Below are 26866 nucleotides of genomic sequence, written 5' to 3'. Positions count from 1 at the left end.
TGCCAGTCTTTTAATTAATGTCTTGTGCGTACAGAAAAACTACTGTATATAATATTATAATGTCACAAGATCAAATTATTTTATTAAACTTATCATTATGTCAATCTGTTTCATGACGGGAGAGTAGGCGCCATAGAATTGGAAGAGGTGGTTTTTCAGGGGCTTTGTGCAAATTACTGACTACGTGGCAGTAAGCCGGTCAACTTGGATCCAGGTCAACAGGACCTCCCATGAATCACTTCAAAAGATTTGGGTTTGGGGTGTGCATTTAAAAAGAATTAAGACTCGGTTGACATTTCGACAAAAGAATTGGAACCGCACATGAATTCCCTGCATATCACCCCAGCCTCGCAAAACTCCGACCAAAAAATTTGGGCTGGCTACCGTGAATACTTAGCTTCTTCCTGCCAATTGGGATCCCGGATTCCTAGTAATCTATGCATTCCGAGCTGAAAGGGAACACGATGAAAAAAAAACGTCTAAGAAACAACTAGATGTGACCTGTTTTTCGTAAAAATGATTCAGATCTATTATTAAAGTTCACCGGAAGTACAAAGCACCTCAAACGTAATAAAATCTTATCGAGATTCTGAGACAACCGAACGACCACTAACGTCGACAGAATGAGCCGCCCATGCGCCGTTGTCGCCGCTACACTACCGAAGTCGGCTTGACCTTGTCAAAGACAGTAGGGAGGTCTTCGTAGACGTGCCCCTAAGGACCAGCGCCCTGGAGCCACAATCATCGCCGTTGAACCCTTGAATAGATTTGAAGCACCTGAAAACAAATCTTGTCAAACGACGAGAATCCCTAACGTCACCACCCTGAGGAGTTGGTAGGATTCTACATCAGACAGCTGTATTTGACGTCTAGATGGAGGAACTCGAGGAGGATCAGAGCCCAGAAGACAAACTTAAAGAAGAACCTGCGAGAACTAAAAAGACCTAAACTACTAACTGGAGCAAAGGCACTGGGATTCTCCTCCCCGCCAAGGGCCACCGGAGCGTCTGGCGGAGAGGAGACGAATCCCATACGCTCATTGACGAAGCTTGGAGGAGAAAGTTTGACCTAGCCGTCAAATGATATGGAGGAAAAAGGAAATGGTGCCCTTGTGCAAACCATGCACTTATATATAGGTGTGACTTCGTTATAGCACATCTAAGTAACGTCATTCCATTTTATTATGGTCTGCCGTAAACACACGTCCTCCATCCTCTTCCATGTAGTAGTTTAACTGGATGTTGCTTTTTTTAGACAATCTTGTATAGCTTTATTTAAGTCGTCACAATGTTTACAGAGACGAACAGAAGAACACATGGGTGACCTAACCAAATATGGTGGACAACCCCTAAATGCAAAACGTGCTTCACTAGATTGTGAGGCTTGAAATTTGAACTCCTAAACTCGTGAACAAAACTACTTGAAAATGTTTATCGCAAATTTTAAAATGTTAATCGTCCATTAAAATTTGTTTAACATCACTCCAAAAATGTTCATCACGTATTTAAAAAATGAGTAACATGTATTTAAAAATGCGACCCTATATTTGTAAAATATTCATCGTGTCGAAAGTGAACATGCAACTGAATCGGGTTGGGGGCAAGTTGCTTGTTGGGGATGGACATGAAACTTGGTCAGGTGGAATTGTGTGTCAAGGTTTTACATGCAAGTGGGTCGGGCCGGGGGCAAGTTATGTGTCGAGAGTGGACATGCAAATGAGCCAGGTTAGGGTTTAGTTGTGTGTCAAGGTTTGACATGCAGTTGGGTCCAGTCAAGGCAAAGTTGCATGTGCTAGGGTTGGGTTGTGCAAGTTGTATGTCAATGATTTACATGCAACTGAGTCGTGGGTCATGGGGCAAGTTGTGTGTCGAGGGTGAACATGAAATTAGGGCCGGGTGAAGTTGTGTGTCAAGGATTGATTTGCAACTGGGCCAGGAGGGGGAGGTTGCATGTTGAAAATGCAAACGCAATTGAGTCAGGTCGGAGGGGGGGGGGTTAAGTGCCGAGGATGGACATGCAAACTCTGTCAGGTCGGAGGCAAGTTACATGTTTTGAGGTTGGGCATCCCTTGGGGACGAAAAAAGATATTTTCTCATAAATCAATTGTCTTATATGTTGTTCTCGTACGGTGCGACAACAAAAGCACAACACACACACACACACAAATGCAACGCCTCCACCCCCGTGCCATCCCCTAGTACCACACGCAATAATGGTAGACTTACAAAGAATGTACAAAAATTTACTTAACTTTTCAAACTGTAATTCTCTCCTCCACTGAATTCAGCTGGGGGTGGGCCCCTTCACCTCCCTATTACCAATCATAATCCACCCACCACATCAGCTTGTGTGTAATTTTCTTCTACCTTTTATAGGGTGGACATGCAATTAGGGTTGGATGGATTTGTGTGTCAAGGATTGATTTGCAACTGGGTCAGAAGGAGGAAGTTGCATGTTGAAGTCGGGGGGGGGGGGGGGGGGGGGGGGGTTAAGTGTTGAGGATGGACATGCAAACTGTGTCAGGTTGAAGGCAAGTTACATGTTTTGAGCTTGGGCATCCCTTCAGGACCAAAAAAGATATTTTCTCAGAAATCGATCATCTTATATGTTGTTGGTGAGACAACAAAAGCACAAAACACACACACACACACACAAAAAGAAACGCAACGCCTCCATCCCCGTGTCATCCCCTATTACCACACGCAATAATGCTGGACTTACAAAGAATTTACAAAAGTTTACTTAATTTTTCAAACTATAATTCTCTTCCCCACTGAATTCAACTGGGGATGGGCCCCTTCACGCCCCTATTACCAATCATAACATCAGCTTGTCTTAAAAAAAATGAACAATTTATAGATGTAGCATTACTCGTACCACACTGCATGCACCTCTCTCTCTCTCTCTCTCTCTCTCTCTCTCTCTCTCAGTCATGACCTTGTCGTACCTGTTGCAGTAGCGTGGTATGCGACCTTATTGGGCCGCCCAGTGCCGATAAGTAAAGGAAATGCAAGCTGCATCAAGAATGGGTGGGAGATTCCCGTTGCACATGCTACAAGTTTCGTTTTGCCTTCGCTCAAGAGTTGACGACCGAATTAACCACACCATGTACAGCTTGGTCGAGCTCGACGTGACACAGGCATATTCGTCAGAGACATGACGGTGATCATTACAGATGTCCTAAATTTAATCTATGTGTGAACACAACGACGTGCATACATACAATTCCTTGACAGGGAATGATTATGCTGGCGTCAAACGGAAAACAAAGCTTGCTTGTAACGACCTATAGTGTCCTAGACTATGACAAGAAAATAAAGCTGATTCTTTCTTCTTTTCGTTTTTCTTTTCTTTTTGAAGCTATAGCCTATCGTCTAGATGAACCAAAGCACTATCCATGTCTTGCCGTGATGAAAACAATACCTTCGTATCGTTAGAAAATGGGCATGTCCACAGTTTGAACTTTAACAACTATTTTACGGTATTGCTTAATGACTTTTAATGGATATTTTTCTGAACCTTTTATCCTTGCCAAGATAATTAAGACTACTGTATATCTCTATTAAAAAATGAATTTCCTCGTGTCGAGCCATGACCCTCCTTCCAAAATGCCATGGATTTAGAGTTTGTGTTTAGGATTTGCATTGTCACTTCATGCTAGATTCATCGTTTAAATACAATCTGGTATATGCAAGACATGATACAAGCTCACTCAAGTTTGAATGGCCAAGTCAGTGTTGGTGTCTTACCTTGCCCTAACTCTCCCTCTGACCTACCTCTCTCTCTGTCACTTCCCGCTAGCCCGAGCTGAAGAGAAGAAGAAGAAAACGAAGGAGACAGTGGACACGGTAGAGTTTCCGGCGCACGAACGCCACGGCCGCAACTACGGCGGTTTCCCTCAAGCACAAACTCGAGCTCCTTCAAGCTGTTACAACGGCCATCGCGTGGCTTTATACATGAGCCGGCGCATTGGGCACGCACCCACACCTCCACTCCCTCCTGATCGCTCGCGCATCGCCCGCTCTGATCGTGCCTGCGTCGCGCTCCGACGCGCACGGCCCATGGTGAGCGCACACGCACACGACGCACACCCGCACGGACACGCCTGTGCTGCACCAGCACGCACGCACACACACGACCCTGCCGCGGTCCCGACGCGTCCAACACACCCAGCGCGGGCCCATACACGTGCCGGGCGCGTTCAACCCGTCGCCACGGCTTATTAGACCAACACACTCCCCCTAAGCCGTGGCTCAGAGGAGGCCGTCGTCCTCGACGTTTGCGTCCGCCAGCAGCGCGCGCTCCGCCGCCGGCTCCTTCCGCAGCTGGGGGCACTTCCTCTTGAAGTGGCCGCGCTCGCCGCACTTGTAGCAGCGGTCGCGCCTGTTGCCGCCGTTGCCCGACGCCACGCTCCTGCCATCGTCGTCGTCCCGAGCGCCGCTCCCGCGCCCGCCACTGCGCCGCCATGTACATGAGCTGGCCGTCAGCCCGCTTGCCGCCTGCTTTCCCCCGTCGTCGTAGCCGCTCGTCGAAGGCCTTCAGGCGACCCAGTGCCTCCTCAAACGCCATGGTGGAGACATAACAGAACTACTCGATTCCGGCCACTGCCGCGTATAGGCGGTCCGGCACGGAGTCGAGGAGTTTCTTGACCAACGCGGTGTCGTCCAGCGTCGACCCGAGCCCCGCGAAGCACGCCGCCATGCCACCGAGCTTGCCGGCGAACGCATCCAGCGTATCGCCCTCTGCCATGCGCAGCTGCTCAAACTCTCCCCGGAGAGTGCCCAGTCGCGCCGCCCGGACTCGGTCTGCGCCGACGAACCTCGTCTTCAAGCTACCCCATATCTCCGCCGCCGTTTTCTTCAACGAGACCTGCAGCAAAATCTCCTCAGAGAGCGCCCCGAGCAAATACGCCCTCGACGGCTTGTCCTTCTTGGCGATGACCGCCGCCACCGTGTCCTCCGCCGGAACCACTGCCTCCCAGAGCCCAGCCGCATCGATATTGGCCTCGACCTTGATTGCCCACACGGTGTAGTTCTCACTAGTGAGCACTGGGCACGGCACAGGCAACGAGCTCCCCGGCCCGCCGGCGTACGGCACGATCGACATCGCCGGCGATCAACCGCCGCAACGTGGCTCTGATGCCAATTGTTTGTGTCTTACCTTTCCCTAACTCTCCCTCTGACCTACCTCTCTCCCTCTGTCACTTCCCGCTAGCCCAAGCTGAAGAGAAGAAGAAAACGAAGGAGATAGTGGACACAGTAGAGTTCTCGGTGTACGAACGCCACGGCCGCAACTACGGCCGTTTCCCTCAAGCAGAAACTCGAGCTCCTCCAAGCTGTTATAACGGCCATCGCGTGGCTTTATACATGAGCCGGCGCACTGGTCACACACCCACGCCTCCACTCCCTCCCGATCGTGCGCGCATCGCCCGCTCTGATCATGCCCGCGTCGCGCTCCGACGCGCGCGGCCCACTGTGAGCGCCAACGGCAACACCCTCGATCGCGCCACGCGACTCGCCAACAGCCTAGACCTAAACACACACACACACACGACGCACCCCCGCACGGACACGCCCGTGCTGCACCCGCACGCACACACACACGACCATGCCACGGTCCCGATGCGTCCAACACACCCAGTGCGCGCCCATACACGCGCCGGGCACGTTCGGCCCATCACCACGGCTTATTAGACCAACAGTCAGATTATTTGAAGATGGGGAAAGTTGGCGTTACCAAGTCATGCAAGTAAAAAAGCAAGTCGTGCAAGAAGGCCTTTTTTGCAGCACACATCCTTTCTTGGCGACTTTGCAGCAGACACCTTACATCCGTTATTCATATGTATAAATTTGAAGCAAGGTTTAGCCCAGATTGAAAGACTCAACTGCCGTGTGCCCACTGAACTTGGTTCAGAGTCCTCGCACTCGCCACTCCAGGCTTGACGCACATGCATGGGGGACCGTTTACACCAATGAGGCAATGACCATAATTAAATTTGCAACAAGCATACGACTTATATACATATACCAACAACGAATGGATCAACAATAATTTGTCAACACTCACAACGTGTGTGAACTGTCGCACCATGTACTAGTTCAGATTGAATCATTATATTCTCTAAGAATGGTACAAATTCTTGGTCCTACCGGTTCTTCTTAGCATTTCTGGTTTGCCAATTGGTATATAGCATCAACATTGGCATCCCAATATTGTCACTGCAAAGTGGTTGGCCTTGGGATTAATGCATTTTTTATTTGAAATGGTTTGTTTACGCGCTCATGCTAACTGGTATTTGTTTCTTGAAATCCATACAAAAAAGGAATTCCATTGTCACAAGAATTTAAGTGCAACCATGTTTTTTTTTTGTTTGCAACCACGTTAGCTATTGATGAGCCACTGGTATGTTACTACTCCCTCCGTTCCTAAATATAAGTGTTTTTAGACATTTCAAATGAAATACAACATACAGATGTATATATGTAGACATATTTTACTCATTTTGCTCAGTATGTAGTCATTTGTCGAAATCTCTAGAAAGACTTATATTTGAGAACGGAAGGAGCTGAATATGTGCGATCAAATCACAATATTGTTCTTGCAAAGAAGCACTTAATCACTGTCCAACGCAACATGCATTGTGGAAGTCGTAATGTATGAAGGGTTAAAAATTTATTTGCTTAGCGGCAGCTAACTCAGCCAACTGGAATTAATGCAGTTGGACACGTTGTTTTTAGCATAAATATCAGGACCTCAGCCTATCTAGCTTGGTCATAAAAACAAGTCTAGGTCAAAACAACAAAATGACGAAAATGGCCCTTGGTTGTGGTTGACCGGCGGGGCAGAAACGTCATGTGCTATCCCTGTTGGTGATTACCGATTATTGATGATGACATGTTAGTGCATTCGATGCACCCATAAAAGAAGAATGCATTCGCCTGTCGATGAAGCAAACCAAAGCAAACAGCCAATCCCAAGCAGCGTATATAGATCACCTCCGTTGGCAATGCCGTCCTCCACTGTCCTCTCTCGTGAACCTGAACCAGTAGGCGACACTGCCAATGGGAAGGCCAAGGCCAAGGCCATCCCCTACGTGGTCGAGGACTGCCTTGGCGTCATGAAGCTGCTCAGCGACGGCACGGTGATCCGCTCCACGCCACCGCCGTTCCCTGCCGGCGCCGACTACGACGACGGCCGCGTCGAGTGGAAGGACGCCGTGTACGACGCCGAATACAACCTCGGCGTGCGCTTCTACAGGCCACAACTCGGCGAAGGTAACACCAAGTTGCCGGTGCTCGTCTACTTCCACGGCGGGGGCTTCGTGTTCGGCTCCTACTCCTGGCCAAAGAACCACGCAGGCTGCCTCCGCCTCGCCTGCGAGCTGCCCGCCGTCGTGCTCTCCTTCGACTACCGCCTCGCCCCCGAGCACCCTCTCCCCGCCGCCGTGGAGGACTCGGCCACCGCGCTCCGTTGGCTCGCCACCCGCATCTCCTCTCGGTCCGACGCGTGGCTGGCCGAGGACGCCTGCATTTTCCTTGGCGGCCAGTCCTCCGGCGCCACCCTCGCGCACCACCTGCTACTCCGCCCACACCCCATGGTAAAGATCGCCGGCTGCATCCTGCTCATGCCGCCCTTCTTGTCGGAGACGGCAACCCAGTCGGAGCTGGACACGCCGGACACCGCCTTCTTGAGCCTCAAGATGTCCGACAAGTATTTCCGCCTCATGATGCCGGTGGGGGCGAACAAGGACGACCCTCTGGTTAACCCGTTCGGCCCGGCCAGCCCGAGCTTGGAGACGGCCGACGTCGGGCGCATGCTGGTGGTGGCAGCGGAGTGCGACATGGTGAGGGACAAGGACATCGAGTACGCCGACCGGCTCAAGGCGATGGGGAAGGACGTAGAGCTGGCCGTGTTCCCTGGGCAGGAGCACGCCTTCTTTGCAACAAAACCATTCTCTCCGGCGGCAGACGAACTGCTCACGGTGATCAAGCGCTTCCTTGATCAGCGCAATTAAATGAGCTACAATCTTCCTTGAGGGCGAGCAATGTCGTCTTACTATCTCTTAATTAGGTTGCTATTGGGTTATGATTTATGAGTCTGTTATCTTGGGTTTCTTGATTCACCAATTGATTGTTGCAACGATATTCGATTCAGTTCAGATTTAACAAGGAGCAAGGCTCCAAAGGCAGCATCTATTCTCACCGAAAATGTTCGGACCAGACCGTCCGGGCACTTTAGCCATCCAATGTAGCTCACCAAAAGTGTCCTCGGGTGGTGCGAAAATCCAAAATCCCATAATCCGGCATCAAACCAGGGGATCTTTGGAGGGAGTTAGAACGTCCGCCATGTCGACTCCGACAACACGGACCCACCCAAAACCCTCTCCCACGGTGTCCATTCCAAAATTCTCCATGCATTCAGCGGACATGACTCTCGGCTTATCGGCTGTCCACCTACCCTGCATTCACACTAGCGGAAAGCCCCGATGCCTACCTTCGAGTTGCTGGCATTCAACCATCGCCGCTCCGCGGGCTCGGACAATTTAAAGCTGGCCGGCCATGACCCAAAATCCTACACATACGAACACCTTCTTCCACCGTCCGATCCACCATCCAAGCACCCTTCACATCCTCATCCATTGTCCACCGTAGCAATGGCAGGAACCGCTCATTCGTGCTGGAAAAGCAGCTCTCGCCGGGGCTACGTGCTGAAATCGTGGTCGAGGTTTGCGCCTCGGACACAAGGCGCCAAACCCGCATTGAGTGGCCCAACTCCAAGCTCTCCGGAGCTGAGCTTGGAAGAGGAGGAGATGGGGGAGTGGCAGAGCGCGTCCCCATGGCTATGATAGAGGTCGCAGACAAGGAGGCGCCAGAGTTGAAAGAAGGAGCACTCGCTGAGGTGGTGTGGTCGTTCACGATCGACGACTGTCCGGGGTTAGACTACTCCAGGCAGAGGAGGTGGAATGCGTGTCCTACACTGCCGTCGTGACAATGGCTTCGATGGACTCGAGCATCGTCGACGTCTAATGAGTGGTGTTTGCATCCATGCACAGTGCCTGCACCATTTGCCATGAGCATTGGCAATTGCAATTTCGCATCAACAAGACCGAGCGCAACTGCCTCTTTCAGGGGTTGGAGACGGAGGACGACATGTGGGAGCAGCACGAATGCCAAAGAGGCGCCCATCGCTAGCTCCACCTCGTTCGCATTGGCCGTTAACAACGACAAGGCTAGAATGTCCGGCACGGGGTCCATTGAGCTCACCTCTGATGGGGGAGTAGAGTAGGATTTTTAGTTGTTTTTAGGGTTCTTTTGCTATGTTTAATTTATTCTGAAATTTTGATGTCCACTTTTAATTGGTGACTCTGGTTGGATAGTCTCCGCCCTTCTCATGGTGACCTGCGTTCGAGATGCCCTAAGTCGTTGGCAAAAACTTCTAGTAACAGATAGCTCGTCGTGTTTGCTTCTCTTCATAGGCCACCTCTTGGACAATTTTCCTGCTTCCCCTTGGCACCAGGTTAGGAGGATGGTTGCAATGGAACGCTTATTGGAAGCACCTATTCCCGGCTCTGAGCAGTGGAAAGCGAGGAATCGTGCACGCGCCATGTTTTTCGTTTCTTCTTACTTTTTTTTACTTCTAAAAATGTTCATGAATCCCATATTCAAAAACAAATGTACGGGATTTCAAAATATGCTCGACAATACATCTTTTTGTGCATTTACGAAATGTTCACGAATTCAAAAAAAATTGTGAATATGAAAAATTGGCAATTTTGAAGAAAAAAATATTCGTGATTTGATATCATGACGTAAAAAATTGTTCACGAATTTCAAATAATCATGAATTCTGAAAAAATGGTCACATATTTAAAAAATTCACAAACATAAAATTGTTTCCGGATTTCAATAAATGTGCATGATAATCAAAACAAATCATGAATTCGAGAAAACTTCACGAGTTCAGCGATTTGAGGAAAGAAACAGAATAAGAAAATAAAATATTTAGTAAAGAAGAAAGAAAAAAAAGAATAAAGGAAAACAAGAGAAAGAAAGAAAATCCAGAAGAAAAAAAGAGTGGAAACAAGAAAAGAAAAAACGCTCTTGTGGGGAAAAAAATAAAATGGGCCTGCCCATAAACAGGACGAGGTGCGCGGGACGGCGGGAGGTTACGCGTTTGATCGCTATTCCCCAACCTACGGCAGGAATAGGATCCGTGGTGCCTATTTGGAACTTCAGGTGCCAAGCCGCACAGTAGCTCGTGCGTTTAGTAATTGGGCTGCTGCCCAAATAGGGTGGGCAATAACTTCTTGTAACAATTTCTAGTTGATGTCTGAAGGCATTCGAGTCTACGCCATTTAGGCGAGCGAGTAGGGTTTAGGGTTTTGGCGAGCAAGTCGAGCAGGCCAGTCCATTGCCCCCGCATTGCTTTGGTTCGCTAACTGCATTTTTCTTGTTTTCTTTTCTGTTGCGCTTTTTTGTTGGTGTTTTTGGTTTTCTCTTTTGTTTGTATTTTTTTCTTTTAGGTTAGTTTTTTTCACTCTTCCATTTTTTTAGTTTTGTACTACGAACATTTTTTTCTTTATATGATGAACATTTTTCCAAATACTCACTACACATATTTTTGATATATTGTGAACATTTTTTGTATACAGTGAAATTTTCAATGCATGATGAACTTTTTTTAATATATGGCGAACATTTTGGCAAGACTGGGATCCGCCGGAGTCGCCCCTTGGGAACGAAGTGAGGGCAGGCAAGGGGAGCCTGCTATACTTTACAAGTTTACATTCAATTTATATACCACCTGCTAGTGGGGTATGCGTTGGTGTAGGACACCCTTAGTTAGTATATAGTTAAGTATTTTCTTAAAAAATCCAGTTTAGATGTATACTAGTTTCATATTGTTGAGTAACCGGTTGGACGTCGTGCTGCCAAAGATGATCAACACACAAAATGCACAAAAGTAAAGGGGATAAGATACATGATATACGTACGCAACTAGGGTGGTGCTCTATTTATAGAGATGATCTTCTCTCTTTTTTAACGATTCATAAAGGCGAGTGTATGTGCGTATAGAGATGATTTTCTTGGGGTTAAGACAATTGCGTACCTTCTTATATTAGACTAAAGTGTTCGATCTAGATAGGAAACACCCTGTAGAGCCGGCTGAACCTCCCCCATAGGTGGAGTCAATTTCCTAACAGGTATGACTCATTTATGTTTGTTGTTGGTCAACACTGAATTAAAACCCTCCGTTAAAAATATATTAAAATGACACCCCTTTATTTATAGAAAACAGAAAAGGACAGCAGTGGTAGTACTCCTGTATAGGGGTAACATGGAGAGTGCCCTTCTCAGTGCTTTACCATGTATAGATGCTAAGAATGTCACATAGGCAAAAAAGTTGATGTGGCAAAGTAATTAAAGCGATAAGAGAGCACTTTGGTGATCCGAAGAAGAAACAATGTTAAGCATGTGGACCTACAAAATGCCTATCAACCAATGGATAAAGAATTTAGTTGCTAAATAAAATGAAAGCAGCTTAGCTACAAAAGGTAAGCACCTATGCATTAGGGAGATTAGTTGCTAAGACTTGTAGTGCACTTAGCACCTCACCTAAGCACCAATGCATTGAAAGAGGCGGTGCGTAGGGGCCCGTAGCCGCACCGCTATTGGTTGGCCACTTGTCGTTGGGCTCGTCACCAAAATAGATGGTCCATGTAGGCTTGGAGTACTCGTAGCAGGTGTGTGTGATGCGGTGGAACTCCACGATGTCCTTGTTCTTGTTGATGTCTGCTGTGTCACGGAGTTTAATGGAGAACATGTCACCATAGGGCCTAACGGAGGCAATGAAGATGGGCAGAGACACCGGGTCGGCGGAGACTACAGCGAAGTCGGAGGTGACGACGATGTTGTCCATGTCCGGGCTGAAGACGGGGTGACAAACGTGGCCTGCCAGGGACATGACCCGCACCAGCACCTTGGGGTCGGTGGCTAGGACGAGGAAGATGGAGAAGCAGTTAGTGTCGTCGACGATGTCTCTATCACGAGAGGAGGAGAAGACGACCCAATCACCCCTGGGCGACCAGCTGCAATGGCTGTCGGTCCAGGGCCCGTCGGTGAGCTGCGTCACCGTGCCTTCGCCCCACTCCCCTTCCTCTGCGTCCTCCATGATGTAGAGGTTGTTGTACTTGCCGTACTCCGGCCTACCGGATCTGTCGCGCGTCGACCGGAACACAAACTTGGTCCCGGCCGGGTTGCTTGAGGGGAAGGCGTCGTTGAACTTGCCCTTGGTGAGGCGCCTCATGTTCCGGTCATTGGGCCGGAGCTCGGAGGCGCCTTCGAGGGCACAGATCTGCAGGTGGTCGGCCGTGCCCTCGCAGAAGTAGATGGTGTCCTTGCTCATGTCTTGGTTCCACGTAGTGGACAAGACTCTGATCTTGTTCCTCACCTGCTCATATCATACACACCGATTGTTGTAGATAGATAGATAGATAGATAGATAGATATATTTCATGGATGAACCAACAAGAAGACGAGAGAATATATATATATTTGACGACGTACCGAATGGACTGGTCGCGGCCCCTTTTCGTCGGCGACCCACACGGATCTGAACTCGTTGTCCACGTAGCAGATCTTGGAGCCGTCATTGCTGATGCTTGGGAACACGCCGGCCAGCCCGCCGTCCTTATGCTTCTTCTTGGGATCAGCGGTAGTATTCACCTTGTCATCGTCGGTTCTGCAGCGGTGGAAACCCACGCGGCTGCCGCCGTCGAGCACGAACGGGTTGTAGTGGTCAGCCAACGGCGTCGTGCGATGGGTGATCACCACCGGGCTGGCAGGCTTGCCGACCTCAAAGATCTCGATGTGGCGGTACTGCTCCTTCCTTGTGCGGTCCACGGAGGTCTCCCGGGTGACGGCCACGGCCACCGTCGTCTCGTCGATGGCCGCCGGAGTCATGGCCTGGATGTTATCAGGGGTCACCTTGACGGTTTCCTTGGTGGTGAGGTCGTACCGGTACACGCCCCAGTCGGTATTATCCTTGGTGTCCACCCCTCGGTGGAAGAAGATGACGTTGTCGCTGCCCCACGTCGGCCACCCGCCGTCCTTGATGAGGATGCTGCGCCCAAGCCCGCCCTGCGCCTCCCGGTCCACGTTCATCACCACAATATCGGTCTTCAGGCGGCCGACCTCGCCGGACCGGAAGTTGGCCACCGCCACCCTCTGCCCGGACGGCGACACGGCCGGGTTCAGGTCGTATTGATCTGCACGCGCGCAGACGCATCAGTCGCGTGCTGAATGGCCATGGCCATGGCCAAATGCCTGCCCAAATGATAATACTATATACGAATACGATATGAGAGAGCAGATCAGATCTGATGGTTACCCGGCGGAGTGAGGCGCTCCGTCCTGCCGTCGGCAAGGTTGGTCTTGTACACCACGGTCCACGGACACGGAGTGCGCCGTGCTGCCGCCGGCCCCTTGGTGGACACGTACACCAGCGAGTGCCCGACGGTGAGGCCGCCCGCCTCGAAGCCGCCGGCCAGGCAGCCACTGTCCTCCATTCGGACCCCGCCGAAGGTGCCGGCGCCGTAGACGTCGGCCAGCGACAGCACCGTGTTCTTGTTGTCTGCGGCGCGCAGGGCCACATGGAGCGTCTCCAGGCCGTTGTCCCTCCCGGAGATGAAGACGAGGGCGGTGACACCGCCCTTGTCCACGTCCTCCGGAGTGGTGCCGCCGGCCAGGGCCAGCGCGGTGTCCTTCTTGGCCAGGAAGGACAGGAGCTCCTTGAGCGCCGGCGCGGGGATTGCCCGGCCGTTGTGGTTGTACGACACGCCGTCGGTGAGGCGCTGCTCGTCCCGCGCAGACGATGGCGGCGGGTTCACTGGGCACGAGAAGAGGTCCAGCGCCACCGGTGGCCTGGAGGTCCCGAAGAAGGCGATGGTGCTGCGGCTCTCCACCATTGTGCCCGGGGCTCCTCCTTGCTCTTCACCTTCACGCCGGTGGGTTGTGTGCTTGTGCTTGTGTTTGTTTTTGTATTTGTGGTCTCTCATGATGGATACTTCTTGGGCTTTGTGTTTGAGTTTGTGTTTCGGTGCTCGGATGACTGCTGGATTTATAGATCCATGGCCGCTTCAACATCTCCCTTAATTAATTAGGGCGTGGCTATATGTCAGTTGCCTGAAGAAAACGAATTGGGTCAGTCTATTTTTTGAGCCTTCCTTTGCTTTCCTCCCTTCAAAATCAACTCACCACAATAGCTAAAGTCAGTCGACTAAGAGGGTGTTTGGTTACAGGGACTTATTGGTGTGGGGACTTAAAAAAGTCCGTTTAAGTCCCATCTAAACCAAACATGAGGGGCTTATAGGGACTTAAAGTGGACATTTGGGACTTATAAAATAAGACTTTCAAGGAGAGTCTTATAGGGACTTATAGTTGTAATATGGTCTTTTAGTCCATGTTAAGTCGCAGGAACCAAACAGGTAGAGACTTTTTAGGGACTTAGGACTTATAAGTTGGGACTAAAAAAAATCGTAAGACTTATGAACCAAATAGGGCCTAACATTTAGCTATTATGAATTAACTACTCCCTCCGTCTCAAAATAAGTGATTCAACTTTGTATTTAATAGTGTATTAATTTTATAGTGTATTAATGTTATAGTGTTCAACACAGGATGTGATCAAATGGAGCGAATGACGCAAATTCGTTTCCAAATTACCCCCCTCTTCTTTCCTCTTCGTTTTTAGGAAAATCATTGTCATCATGAATCAAACTTTAGAAAACCAGAACAATGTTAGCACTTAATTTACGTCATCTACTCCCTCCGTCCAAAAATTCTTGTCTTAGATTTTTTTTTTAGATACGGATGTACCTAATACTAAAACGTGACTTGATACATCCGTATTTAGACAAATCTAAGACAAGAATTTTGGGACGGAGGGAATACTTCTTAGCAGCGCATCACCGGATGGTGGCATCCCTAGGCTTTCTTCATGCTCCTAAACAAGTAGTAAATTTGTATTGCATGTGATGTGGTACCTTCAAGATCCAACTAGATCAACATGTAGTTAAATACTCGTATCCTTTTAGTCTTCTGACGCCATCCAATAGCTAGGATCAATGCGTGATGTGCATGTGGACTTGTGATGTGCATGTTTGCCTAGTAGCATAGACACTAGCGAAAGGCCGAAAAACACTTGGTAAAGGCTTCGCTCAGTGCTACACTCAACAAAGAGCGATGCCATTCTTACATACGAGTTTTACGTAAATCCTATATACTAAGTTCATTTTATTTATTTTTTGCATCAAATTGAGACTTTATTCGACAAACTAACATCCGGTTACAATTTACCCGTAGGCTGCTAAAAAGAAAATCTGGGCTTTGAACAAGCCAGCTATCCGTACCCTCCAGCGTACAAGCATGCTGTGTGACAGTTGTTGGCACTTTTTTCTCTAGGTACTTATTCCTTCCCTCACAGTACACGTAAGAAAAACTGCGTAAGTACGAATAGGATTTCTGCTCAAGAAAGGGTGCTTGGCATACACCCTTCAAGCAGAGCTGACTTCGCCGAGTTCCTTTCGTCGCACACTCGGCAGACCCTTTGCCGAGTGTCGAAACCCGGCACTCGGCAAACAAACAGCCAGATTGGACGTAGCGAACGGAGCGGGTGGTGGCACGTGGCGCAGATGATTCGGGAGTACATGCAGTTGGCAAAAGATTTAGCAAAATTTAAGGAATAAAACGCCGGCGGGCGTTGCTACTGCTCGGAGCTCTGAGCGCTCGCGGTAGGGTGGAGCTCAGGACGACGAACGGAGCTACCTACCATTGGCAAGCTGCTCATCAGCACTATACACGCACACATGACACATCGACCGACTAGCTTCGCATGCAAAGAGCGCACACACGCATCACACCGGCGAGACACAACGCACGCACGCCCACACTGGTCAACACATACATCACGTTGGCAAGCCACATGGAAGGTTGAGTCGTCGACCACCGAGACGTCGATCGTTCGCGAGGACGAACTCATACAGCGTCGCGGGCGATTTGCTGGACACAACGTAGGTCAGGATGTCGTCCCAGCCGCTGGTTTTCTTCTACTCTTCTCCGGTGGATGGCGACGAATCTTTTAGTGAGGCATGTGTGGTCCTCTCTCCCAATGCCTAGAAATACATTAATGGATTAAATAGAGCAAGCCAACCCCAAAAACTGCCAAACTTTGACATGTAATGGTGTAAGTAGAGTGTAGAAAAAAAAATTAAAGGCCAACCCATGAAGCAATCATCACTTCACCATCAAACCTAATCCGTTCTATCTTGAAACCTAGATTCTTTCTGAGATGATCTGGTTTCTAAGCACTGTACATCATAACTTTAGCCAAACCTCCTCAGATTTTTAGCACAACCTCTAGGGACTATATAATGACACCCCGCAGAATTTTATGTTTTCTAGACTTGGTTTGCGTTTTTCATAATTAAGGAAACAATAATCTCCATGTTTGGGGTCAAGTCTTGGCACCTTGATGTTTGGAATTCCACATATTTTTTGCCTGGATAAGGCGTAAACATAGACAAAGAATCTATCTACGTCCATATGCACGGGTATCCAAGGTAAGTACAATTATGTATTCCCACCACAATGTCACCAACTCACCATCCTTAAGAACTGTTTTCGATAGCAAAATACTTATCTAAAGTAATTTTGTTACCACAAACACTACGTTTCCCAAGTAACCGCACTAAGAAATCTCTTATGCACACACTTCTAAGGGATTGTAGGAGTTTTCGATACGTTAGGAGGCAAAAACAACCAATAAGGCTTTAACAAACGTCAATCCGCCACTGCAACAGATTGAATTTATAGCAGAACAATTGATCAGTAGCAAAACATTTCAATTTCAGCCAGACTTTTTAGTAATAGCAATTTATAAGTGCCGGAAATTGCCATCTCATATCTGAAGGATAGGCTTGCACCAAGATGCTAATAGTTCGATTGCAGTAAATTAAAAGGACCTTGAAGAGACTAACTATAAACAAACAAGTCCTCGATGGGATCTAATCAGGTCTTCCCATCTTTAATTAAAATTCCACCTTGACACGCCACATGCATCTATATATTGTACTCGTCACTTAATCTCGGGATGTGGATCCAATCAATGTGCTGATTCCATTTTGGTGCCAAGGATCAGATCCCATCAAGATGCTAAACAGTTCGTTTGCAGTAAATTAGAAGGACCTTGAAGAGACTAGTTATAAATAAGCAAGTCGTAAACTTAGTCTCATAAGGATCAGTTAGGACATCAAGATGCTAACAGTTCGATGGGATCTCATAAGGTCTTCACTTCTTTTATTATGGTTCAGCTCGACGTGCCACATAAGTGTTCGTCAGAGACAATGACAGTGATCATTACAGATGTCCTAAACTTAATCTCGGTGATGAACACAACGACGCGCAAATATAATATTCCTTGACACGGAATGACGTGGCCTGTTATGCTGGCGTCAGAAAGAAAACAAAGCTGGCTTGTAACGACCTAGAGTCCTAGACTATGACAAGAAAATAAAGCTGATTGTTTTTTTAGGGTAACTAGTAAACATGTCCATGTGTTGCTAATATACATCTGCAAACATTGGCAAAGTAGATAATATCATAATAATGCATTGGTTAGTTTTTACTCATGCTACAGCCTGTAGGTCAGAAATCGAGCAAACTCATCGTTGTTAGTGACATCAATGAGAAACCAATTAGGTTCATTTGGCATTTCTTCTGAGCTGATTGATGCCTTGCATCTGCTATAGTTTGTGGTCAACCTTCCATTCAAGAGAATTGCCTACGAAAGTCAGGTGGGTTCGGAGTAGCAAACTTTAGCTAGCCAGATCCTATAAGAAAATATAATGGAAGAATCGGTACAAAAACACAAATAGGAGCATATAAATTTATACAGAGAAATCATGCAGCAATTCAATCTCATAAATACTCCTCTAAAAAATACACTTGGTTTCGCGCTTGTCCTTAAGCACAGTGATTAACCCATATGTATCAGGAATAACTATATACTCGTGTGGGAACATGAATAGAAATTCAAAGAGCTAGAAACTCATAAAGAGACAATCAATTCAATGTTCGACGCCTAGCCTAATAACTTTGCTTGATGCTGGAAGGCGGAATGATTAAATATATAAGCCAAAAGGTGAACCGACTTGCCGGTTTTTGATTTGTTCATGTAGCGAACACCTAGATCAAGGATTGCATGCTGCCGCTAGAGATGATGCAGACCACCCCTGCTGGTTCGTCTCTGGTCTGTATGATGCAGAGTCTGGTCATGAGACTCATGACCAGTCCTGGTGATGGACAGCTACAATGCACATTTTTCTTGATAAGGCATTAAAGATTAATCCGATTTATTTGCTTTAATTGAATTTGGACTGGAGAATGGAGCACGGAAAGAATAGTGAGTTACTTGCCTGGTAATAAGTGTTGGGCAACAAATTCCAGCCATATATGGAAGGTGAACCACGGTGCCATCAGTCCACTGCAGTTTCCAACAGTGTAGGGGAAGTCAACTGTAGTGCCATATGCCATAGTTCCTCCACTCCACAGCATCACCAACTATGGTGGCTGCCCGATCTGATTCAAACTATTGTCGATGCACCTCCTCCTTCCTCATCCATTATGGACTGCAGTGTGGTCGGGGCATGGAAGCTGAGGAGATTGAAAGGATCACCTCTTCAGCTGCATCAACCAACATGGATTTCAGTGTAGTTAGGGCAGGGTACCAAAAACCATAATAATAATATTACAGGAAAAATACCCATGCAGCTCCACGCATGACACCCACTTTAAAACATAAGACAACTGGAAATAGGATAACTGCAACACAAATTGATCATGTAGTTGCTGAAATTCCAATCAGATTACCTAGCTGAGATTCTAAAATGTGATCAGGTAAAGAAAACAGGAAACATATTTTATCTCTCTAGGATTCAGAGGAAACCAGAAGCTGAAAACTATACTTGGGATTCCTGCAAAAAAAAACAAGCTGGGAATGAATACTTGCTCACATGCTCATGGTTACAACAAAGCTTCACTTCATAGGAAGTCTATTTGACACAATGAGACCAAAATTATCACTGAGGCAGGGCACTCCGCAAAGGTCACAATTTATGAAACCTTCCCAGCAGCAAAAAAACATTATGGACAACAAGGTCACAGAGTCGACTACCTTTTTTTTTGGCATGAGACAATACTGCTACTTGATACAATAAATTTCTTGGGTACTCGTGTGTGAACAATACACGAAAGGAATGTTTTCGTCTCATCTGATTTCTGGTTTGTGGTTTACCTAAACAAGTGGTTTCCAACTGCCTACTAAAAGCAATACCACTCCACAACAAAACAGGCCATAAAACAAACCTCTTCCGATATTTTTCACATCTTCTATATGCTTCATATAGGTGCTCTAGATCATCTGCGCTCCACCATAGATCAAGCATATCAGGTAGTTTTTCTTCTGCAAATGAATGCTTCTTGATTAATGATCAACAACGTAGATGATGGTTACCTAAAAACGTAAAAGATATAGTAAGTATAGCTAACTAATTAAAACAGATAAATGCATTAGCAGTTCCCCCAACCCATGCTTCAAAATATATTTTCCTCTGATTAGTTACCGTAGACTGATTACCTGTAATGTTATTACAGCGTAGACTGTTCTAATTAGTCTACGCTGTAATAACATTACAGGTAAGGAAAAAAAAGTTCTCGGTGTTACAACAAAATATATATTTGTTCACTCCTACAGAAACAGCATCAGCATCGGGTCTCAACTCCTATAGCCAGTTTTTCGAGCCGAAGATTGCAGAGCCATCGGTTCCCATTGAAACTGATGACTTTGTTGATTTTGAGGATTACAAAAAGCAAGCCATGGCTAGCATTTAAATTGGTTAGTCTTGGATTTGCTCACTACTCACAGCAACACCCTAGTATTTGAATGCAAGCCGTGCCCTTTTTCCTGTTTGATTAGTAAGTATATTTCCAGCACTTCATTCATGCTCGAGCCTGAGCATCTATCTAGACTTCCAATCAGTGTAATCCCAATTCTTTTCAACTTCAGAAAAGCTGAGATGCAAAATATAATCGAACACACAGAAAAACAGATCACATCCTAATGATTATAAGTCTACGTCCTGGCTATCTTAATGATTATAAACGACAAACACACAGAAAAACAGATCACATCCTTCTTAAATGCTAGCCACTAAAACAGAAAATTGCTGCAAATAAAAGTATAAAATGGAACCAGCTCTGAATTTTATTTCACACAACTGCAGCATTACAAACTACTGAATGGCAACTATAGTTACAAAGCAGCAGCCATCTCACACATATAAAAAAATTGACACTATGATCTAGTAAGGTTACAGCATGGGCACAACTGCAGATGTAACAATGGCTTAATTGACAAGGCCATCTAGAAAAGAAGAGGGCAGGAAATGGCATCCAAGAAGCCACAATGACTTACCCTGTTACATGAAGGATAACGCTAGATCACAAAATTACATCACTGAATGGCATCCAAGATAACCACTTCATTCCTAAGAAAAATGAAAAGACAATCAAACATATCAGGGAAGGTTAAATGTGGACTTGAGTAATCACAACTGTGCCTTGCAAAGATTTTAAAAAAATATTGTGTTCACACATGATAAGTAAAACAATATTCGAAATCAGACATGTTAACAAGTTATTAGGCAAATTTTCTGAAGAGCTCATTTGATTGCACAGAGCCAGATTAGATCAATGGTCAGCTTCAGTAATAGTATGGCAGCAGAATTTTAACTTGCCTAAACTGAAGTCCACTGCTTGTTGAGAAAATGTAGCAAACGAAGCCTCAAGCAGATTAAACATTTACTACAGTACATGGACTTCAAATCGTAACAACAGAATTACCAGGCCGTCAGTAACAACTTGGCAGAACATGAGAAAATGTCAAGACAAGGATCACCATTTTCAGAAAATATAAACAGTGAGCATACTACAGAAGTTAGAAGTAATGTAAACAGTGAGCATACAGCCAGCTCTACCTGTCGCCAACTAGGATCATTACTAATGCTTTACATTCACTTCCATGTCAATCACGTAAGTGGAGATAAAACTGAAACTTTCTTACTATGACAACCACAGTATATTAACAAAAAATGAGTGATGCAGCAGCACTGTACCTACTAACAAAAATCCATCAACATGCATACATTTATCAGATTTCGACATAATGTATATTTATTCCAAGTGAGTGAGTTGCATGTGTGGATGTGCTTCCATACAGACAACAATCAAGACATCCTCATGTCCATTAAGCAAGACAGAACTTACATGACGGTTGAATATGAAGGATGTCCTTGTGAAAATTATCTCTCAAGGCCTGCAGTGAGAAAATAACACAGATTAGCCAACTGCACAGCACATTCCTATTCTTCTCTAGCTATTAAAAGCTAAACAGAAAATAATTATCAGGTATTCATAGCCTAAAATCGGCTGCTTATACTATTTACCTGTATCAACATGTACTGATAAAATGACATGGATATTTGCACAGCTATCAAGCAAGACAGCGTCATATATAGCTTCCATATTTGCACAGCTATCAACTAAAACAGCATCATATATCAACTCAGCATTTTTTTTAAGAATCTTCGACTAACAGAAATATACTTTTTAGGATAGTCGTAACCAGATCTCTGTAAGAGCCTTAGTCATGTCCAAATTATCATAATCAGAGAACCAACATTATCCTTTTTGCTTACTAGTTCGATTGTATATGCACAACACATGGATAAGCAACCTGGAAATATTCATTGCATTTTTTTTTATGAAAAGGGGTTTCCCCCCACCCCATTTTTATTAAAACCGGGGCAAAGCACCCAGGCCAACATTTCAAAGCTCTCGGATCTAGCCAGAGTAGCAGGATCAGAAGAAAAACTATAGCAAATAGGATCAGCCACACAGGGCCTGAGCAAACTTTTTAAACATCCCTTTTTGCAACTACCAGATGAGGAAGAAAAGAAACTAGGCCTATTACATCAGGTCATCTTTTTTCATTTTCAGAATCAGCCCGAGTGAGCTCTCAGCATGAGGTCGCCTAGTCCACCCATCATGCCAGCTCATTTCATCATGACGGCAAAGAAGTAGTGATCTTTACCTTGGTCAAAACAGGAGAGCAGTTGCTTCATTTACTAATCCTACTCCATTCTAGCCGGTACATGTAGAGTCAAATTCCAACTGATTGTATCAATATTTCAAGACCTATAACCTCCTCTTACTGCACATGCAACAACAAGTTCAGAGATATATTACTCCCATAATACAAGGGATACGCATTGCTCACACATAACACTTGCATTGCTCACATAAGAATATGAACAAGAGAAAGTATTTGACAAGCATTGCTCATAGCAGAATGTAAAATTTATAAGATCTGAGCAGATAACCCTTAGGCCTGCGTCATAACATAGCACAGATAGAATGGGAAACTTTGTAAACTCAGTTAGTAAATATTTTCGTTGTTTACTTGGCACTACTTATTACAAAAGAAAGCTGAAGAAATATAGGTAAACATCCACTAAATCAATTAGGAAACACGTGACTCATGGCATATAACACAAACAGGATCAGCAAATACTATTGGTTTAAAGTCCATTAGGATGCACGTGCAACAAAGAAATACAGAAACGCAAGTCATCCCGCAGAGAACTCAACCACAGAAATTTTCAATCTTCTGTAAAGTACTAGCGCAGTCAAATACAGAATAACGTTAGCTCAGTTTACCTACTTAAAAATCAGTGGATATGGGAGGAAACTTTTCAACAAAGTAATCTTGCGAAATAAGCTTCAGAAGCTGCCAAATACTCCTTCATGACTTGGATGGTTTTCCGAATCTAGGATTAATGGCTTCTAATGCATCTGAAATTGTAGAATGCAGCTGAATTAGTTCACTCTTGCCCACATCATTAACACGTATTAGAAAGGAAGACTGCAAAATCAAGACGAGAATGAAGAAACTAATTACCACAAAATCTCTGTTGATCATACATGTATGACAAACAGAAGTAACAGCTATGTGTTGCTGGATAAATCCACCTTCAGGATAAACAAAGATATACCGAGTAATTTCATTCTCTGACACAAGATATGCAGAATAGTTTCAATGCTATGATTGTCATGAGGTTTCTAACTATGATTGATAAACATAAACAGAGGATGAGCACCCATGAATTTTCCTGAGTTGCGTACAAAACTGGCCTTTATAGATAGTACCGGAGAGAGTATTATTATACATAACTGATTTATATTCTAGTTTTTCCTCTCGAACTAGCCAGGTTGGGCATAAACTGCGGAATTAACAAAATAAATGAAAAGATGTATTTTATATAGTTAGGAAACAGAACCAAACAAACTGACCAATTCACAGAGCTAGGGTGTTTACAAGAGCAAGTACATTATTAACAAAATTAATTGATCTCTACTCTCTAGAATATAGTACTATCGGCTTCACCAACACGTTATTCTAAATTAAGAGCAATGCCTAGAAAGAGAATACTAAACACAGGAGCATCGAAATTGACCGGGTATGCAATACTACCAGATTCTCCACGTAGTTCTACAGGAACCTGGTTGCGATCATGCGGTTCGTTGTTTATGGCAGTGACTACGAACATCGACGCGAGACTTGCACAGTGAACAATCACATTATGATGCATACCCTACTCCTAAATCCTAATATCTCTCCGCCGCTCGTTTCTTGTTAATGTTCAAATATATTTGTTGTGTGTTTAGCCATACAAATGAGGAAAGTATGCTAGAACAGAGCATGCACACACGGCAATTCAGGAGCAAATTCGCCATAAATCGTCGGGAAAACTGTAAGCAGCAGCGCACAGGTGATCGGGGATGGCGCGGTGCAGAAGACAAGCAGCGCGCGCCAGAGAAACTAGAAGGTTTAAATCCAGCATTCGGGTTGGGCCTAGGAGCCGTGGGCTCGAGTAGTGGGCCTGTGGGCCGTGTAATGGACTTGCGGTATATAAGCAAGCGTGTAAGCCGTGTTGGCCGTCAAGTTTGAAATGAAAATACTCTAGCCTCCCGTTCTGTTCTTATCCTCTCCTGCTCTGCATCTCTCTCTCTCTCTCTCGTCTCCGATCCCCTTGCTCCTCCACCTGCTGCTCCGGCTCGCCGCCGTCGAATTCTGGCCGACCCTAGGTCGTGACAGTCTGGTATCAGGGCCGTCGCTCCTCTCCGCTGCGAATCGCCTGAGAATTTCTTTTCCCCGACTCGTGCCCAGCAAATCCAAGGCGATGGTAGCAGATCACCCTAGGGTTCGATCTGCGTAATCCCCGACCTGAGGTGGGCTGTTTCGGGGGAAATCGGCGACCACGACGACATTCAAGCCGAATCCGCAGCCGCGCTTCATCGCGGACGAGATGGAGGCGTTTCAAGAAAGTATGCTGAAGGAGTTTGCGGAGATCCGCGCCACGCAGAGCAAATTGGCTGCCGTCGACGGACTCAGCGCGCAGCTAGCGGCTACTCCTAAATCCTAATATCTCTCCGCCGCTCTTTTCTTGTTAATGTTCAAATAGATTTGTCGTGTGTTTAGCACGACATCTCGCTACTCCTCTTGTACAAATGAGGAAAGAATGCTAGAACAGGACATGCACACCTGACAATTCAGGACCAAATTCGTCCCGAAAACCAGATCGAAGCAGGTACGGTTTGACGTTAGGGTGGGACCGAGCCTCACCTGCTTGAACGACAGAGACGACGGCGGGCAGCTCCGGCGTCCTGCCGAAGGACGGGGACCTCGAGACGCGGGGCGCCAAGGACGGATGCCCGAACCCTAGGTCCCGGCGACGGCGGCGGCGACGAGAGAGCCGCCGCGGGCGCATGCGACGCCGTCACGGCCACCAGAGCTCGGGCGCGGCTGGGATAGGGTTTCGGGGAGGCGGCGAACACATGGCGGAGCTACTTTTCCAGGGAGGCGCCGACTCCAGTGAGGGGATGAGCAGAGTCTCCGAAACTGGAGGGAGCATAGGAGTGGCCGGCGGCGCCAACCCCGGTGGAGGCGCCGGCGGCGAGTGGGAAGGCCGAAGGCGTCGTCGGGGCTCGGGAAGGAGAAGAGGCAACGCACAGGGACGAAGTAAATGGGCCGGCCCATTTGCGTGACGAGAAATCCACCGGGCGAATAGTACCGTACCGGAAGTTTAATCAATATGTGATCAGTTTATTAGGCCGAATTCTGCATAATGCATCGCCAACACGGGGATCATGCACGGCTGTCAGCTGCGAAAAGATGCCAGAGTGCACAAATAAAAGAGGCCGCTGAGCCCAACCCGTGACCCAGCACCGAAAAGTGCACACGGACGAAAAGATGGCCTTCGAGCCCATCCGTGATCCAGCACCGATAAGTGCACACGGATCAAAACAAATGCAGTGAAAAGATCCCCTATGAGGGCACAGTCGTAAGAAAAAATAGCGCAACTGCATCCCCCGGGTTGGCACGTGCTATACATTAGCACTGGGCTTTTTGTTCAAATTCCTTTTTTTAAGGCTGTTTAAAAGTTCAAAATGCTTTTCTATCTATTTTCTTTTAGTTTTTCTATTTTTCATAAATTCAAGAAAATGTTGGGGTTTTCAAATTGTTCCCATGTTCAAAACTGTTCGATAATTCAAAATAGTATTTTAAAACAAATGTTCCCAAATTTCAAAAATAATTCAAAAATGTTCCGAATTTCTAGTATGTGGTTTCAAAAAATGTATGGACTTTTTCTAAAAAAATCCATGCTTTTTTAAGCCGAATTAAAAAAATAATCACCATAGTAGCTATATGGGTCGGCTCAATCGGGGCTCTCCTTGTGCGGAAGGCCGACTGTTGTTTGCACAATGAGCCTCATATAGGAGCTCCCAATATAGAAGATCCCCTATGAGGGCACAGTTGTAAAAAAATAGTGCAAATGCATCCCCGGGTTGGCACGGGCTATACATTAGCATTGGGCTTTTTGTTCAAATTCCTTTTTTTAAGGACGAGCTACCCTGTTTAAAAATTCAAAAATGCTTTTCAATCTATTTTCTTTTAGTTCTACTATTTTCATAAATTCAAGAAAATGTTGGGGTTTTCAAAATGTTTTTGTTTTCAAGTTTTGTTCGGAGTTGCAAAAAAATGTTCCTGTTTAAAAAAATTGTTCGCAGATTCAAGAAAATAGGAATTTCAACACTCGCTTTGGAATTCCGAAAATTGTTCCCATTTTCAAAACTGTTCGATAATTCAAAAATAGTATTTTTAAAACAAATGTTCCCAAATTTAAAAAAATAATTCAAAAATGTTCCGAATTTCTAGTATGCGGTTTCAAAAAATGTATGGACTTTTTCTAAAAAATCCATGCTTTTTTAAGCCAAATTAAAAAAACTAATCGCCAAAGTAGCTATATGGGTCGGCTCAATCGGGGCTCTCCTTGTGCGGAAGGCCGACTACTGTTTGCACAATGAGCATCATATAGGAGCTCCCAATACAGATGGCCTTGCTTCGGTTGAATGCCAATATTTTGGCTAATATTTGCTTGGTTGCCAAAACAGGGACTAACTAGTCCACGGATACCCCCTTGGGGGCTTCCTAGCGGATGCGCTTCAATCGTCACGTATCGCGTGTTGGGGGCATCACGGAAACCCAGTTTTTTTTTCCTTCACGGTTTTGCCAAGGATTTTTTTTTTCACTGTTTTTTGGGGTTTCGGATTTCACTTAATTTTTCCTATGTTTTTCTAGGGAAACTGATTTTTTTAGTTTTTCTAGTTTTAATCGCATGAAGCACACCGTG

The 26866-nt window shown here is 46.1% G+C and overlaps 2 protein-coding genes and 1 long non-coding RNA gene across 6 annotated transcripts; 1 reads left to right on the top strand and 2 right to left on the bottom strand.

The window, feature by feature from the left end:
• Positions 1 to 7006: 7006 nt before the first annotated feature.
• LOC123076648 (probable carboxylesterase 15) lies at positions 7007 to 8014 on the top strand. Its single transcript, XM_044498785.1, has one exon. It carries the CDS (start codon positions 7007 to 7009, stop codon positions 8012 to 8014), a length of 1008 nt encoding a protein of 335 aa, XP_044354720.1.
• A 3461-nt stretch (positions 8015 to 11475) lies between these two features.
• Positions 11476 to 14058, bottom strand: LOC123075839 (uncharacterized). The gene is made up of 3 exons (XM_044498349.1): positions 13390 to 14058; positions 12567 to 13267; positions 11476 to 12450 (listed from the first exon to the last, which is right to left on the bottom strand). The coding sequence occupies exons 1-3, from the start codon at positions 14054 to 14056 to the stop codon at positions 11563 to 11565; spliced, it is 2256 nt and encodes a 751-aa protein (XP_044354284.1). The 5' UTR covers positions 14057 to 14058; the 3' UTR covers positions 11476 to 11562.
• A 4419-nt stretch (positions 14059 to 18477) lies between these two features.
• Positions 18478 to 25194, bottom strand: LOC123080875 (uncharacterized). 4 transcript variants are annotated; one of them, XR_006438563.1, is made up of 7 exons: positions 24799 to 25194; positions 22833 to 22967; positions 22207 to 22326; positions 21381 to 21429; positions 20530 to 20602; positions 19422 to 19569; positions 18478 to 18740 (listed from the first exon to the last, which is right to left on the bottom strand). It is a non-coding gene; the product is annotated as an uncharacterized lncRNA (long non-coding RNA). The 4 variants fall into 4 exon arrangements; XR_006438565.1 differs by having other exon boundaries at positions 18478 to 19030; positions 22837 to 22967; XR_006438562.1 differs by having other exon boundaries at positions 22837 to 22967.
• Positions 25195 to 26866: the final 1672 nt, after the last annotated feature.

The sequence above is a fragment of the Triticum aestivum genome, chromosome 3D (assembly GCF_018294505.1).
Source record: "Triticum aestivum cultivar Chinese Spring chromosome 3D, IWGSC CS RefSeq v2.1, whole genome shotgun sequence".
Lineage (NCBI taxonomy): Eukaryota > Viridiplantae > Streptophyta > Magnoliopsida > Poales > Poaceae > Triticum > Triticum aestivum.
The sequence above is the reverse complement of the archived record's forward strand: the minus strand, read 5'-3'. Positions and strand labels throughout refer to the sequence as shown.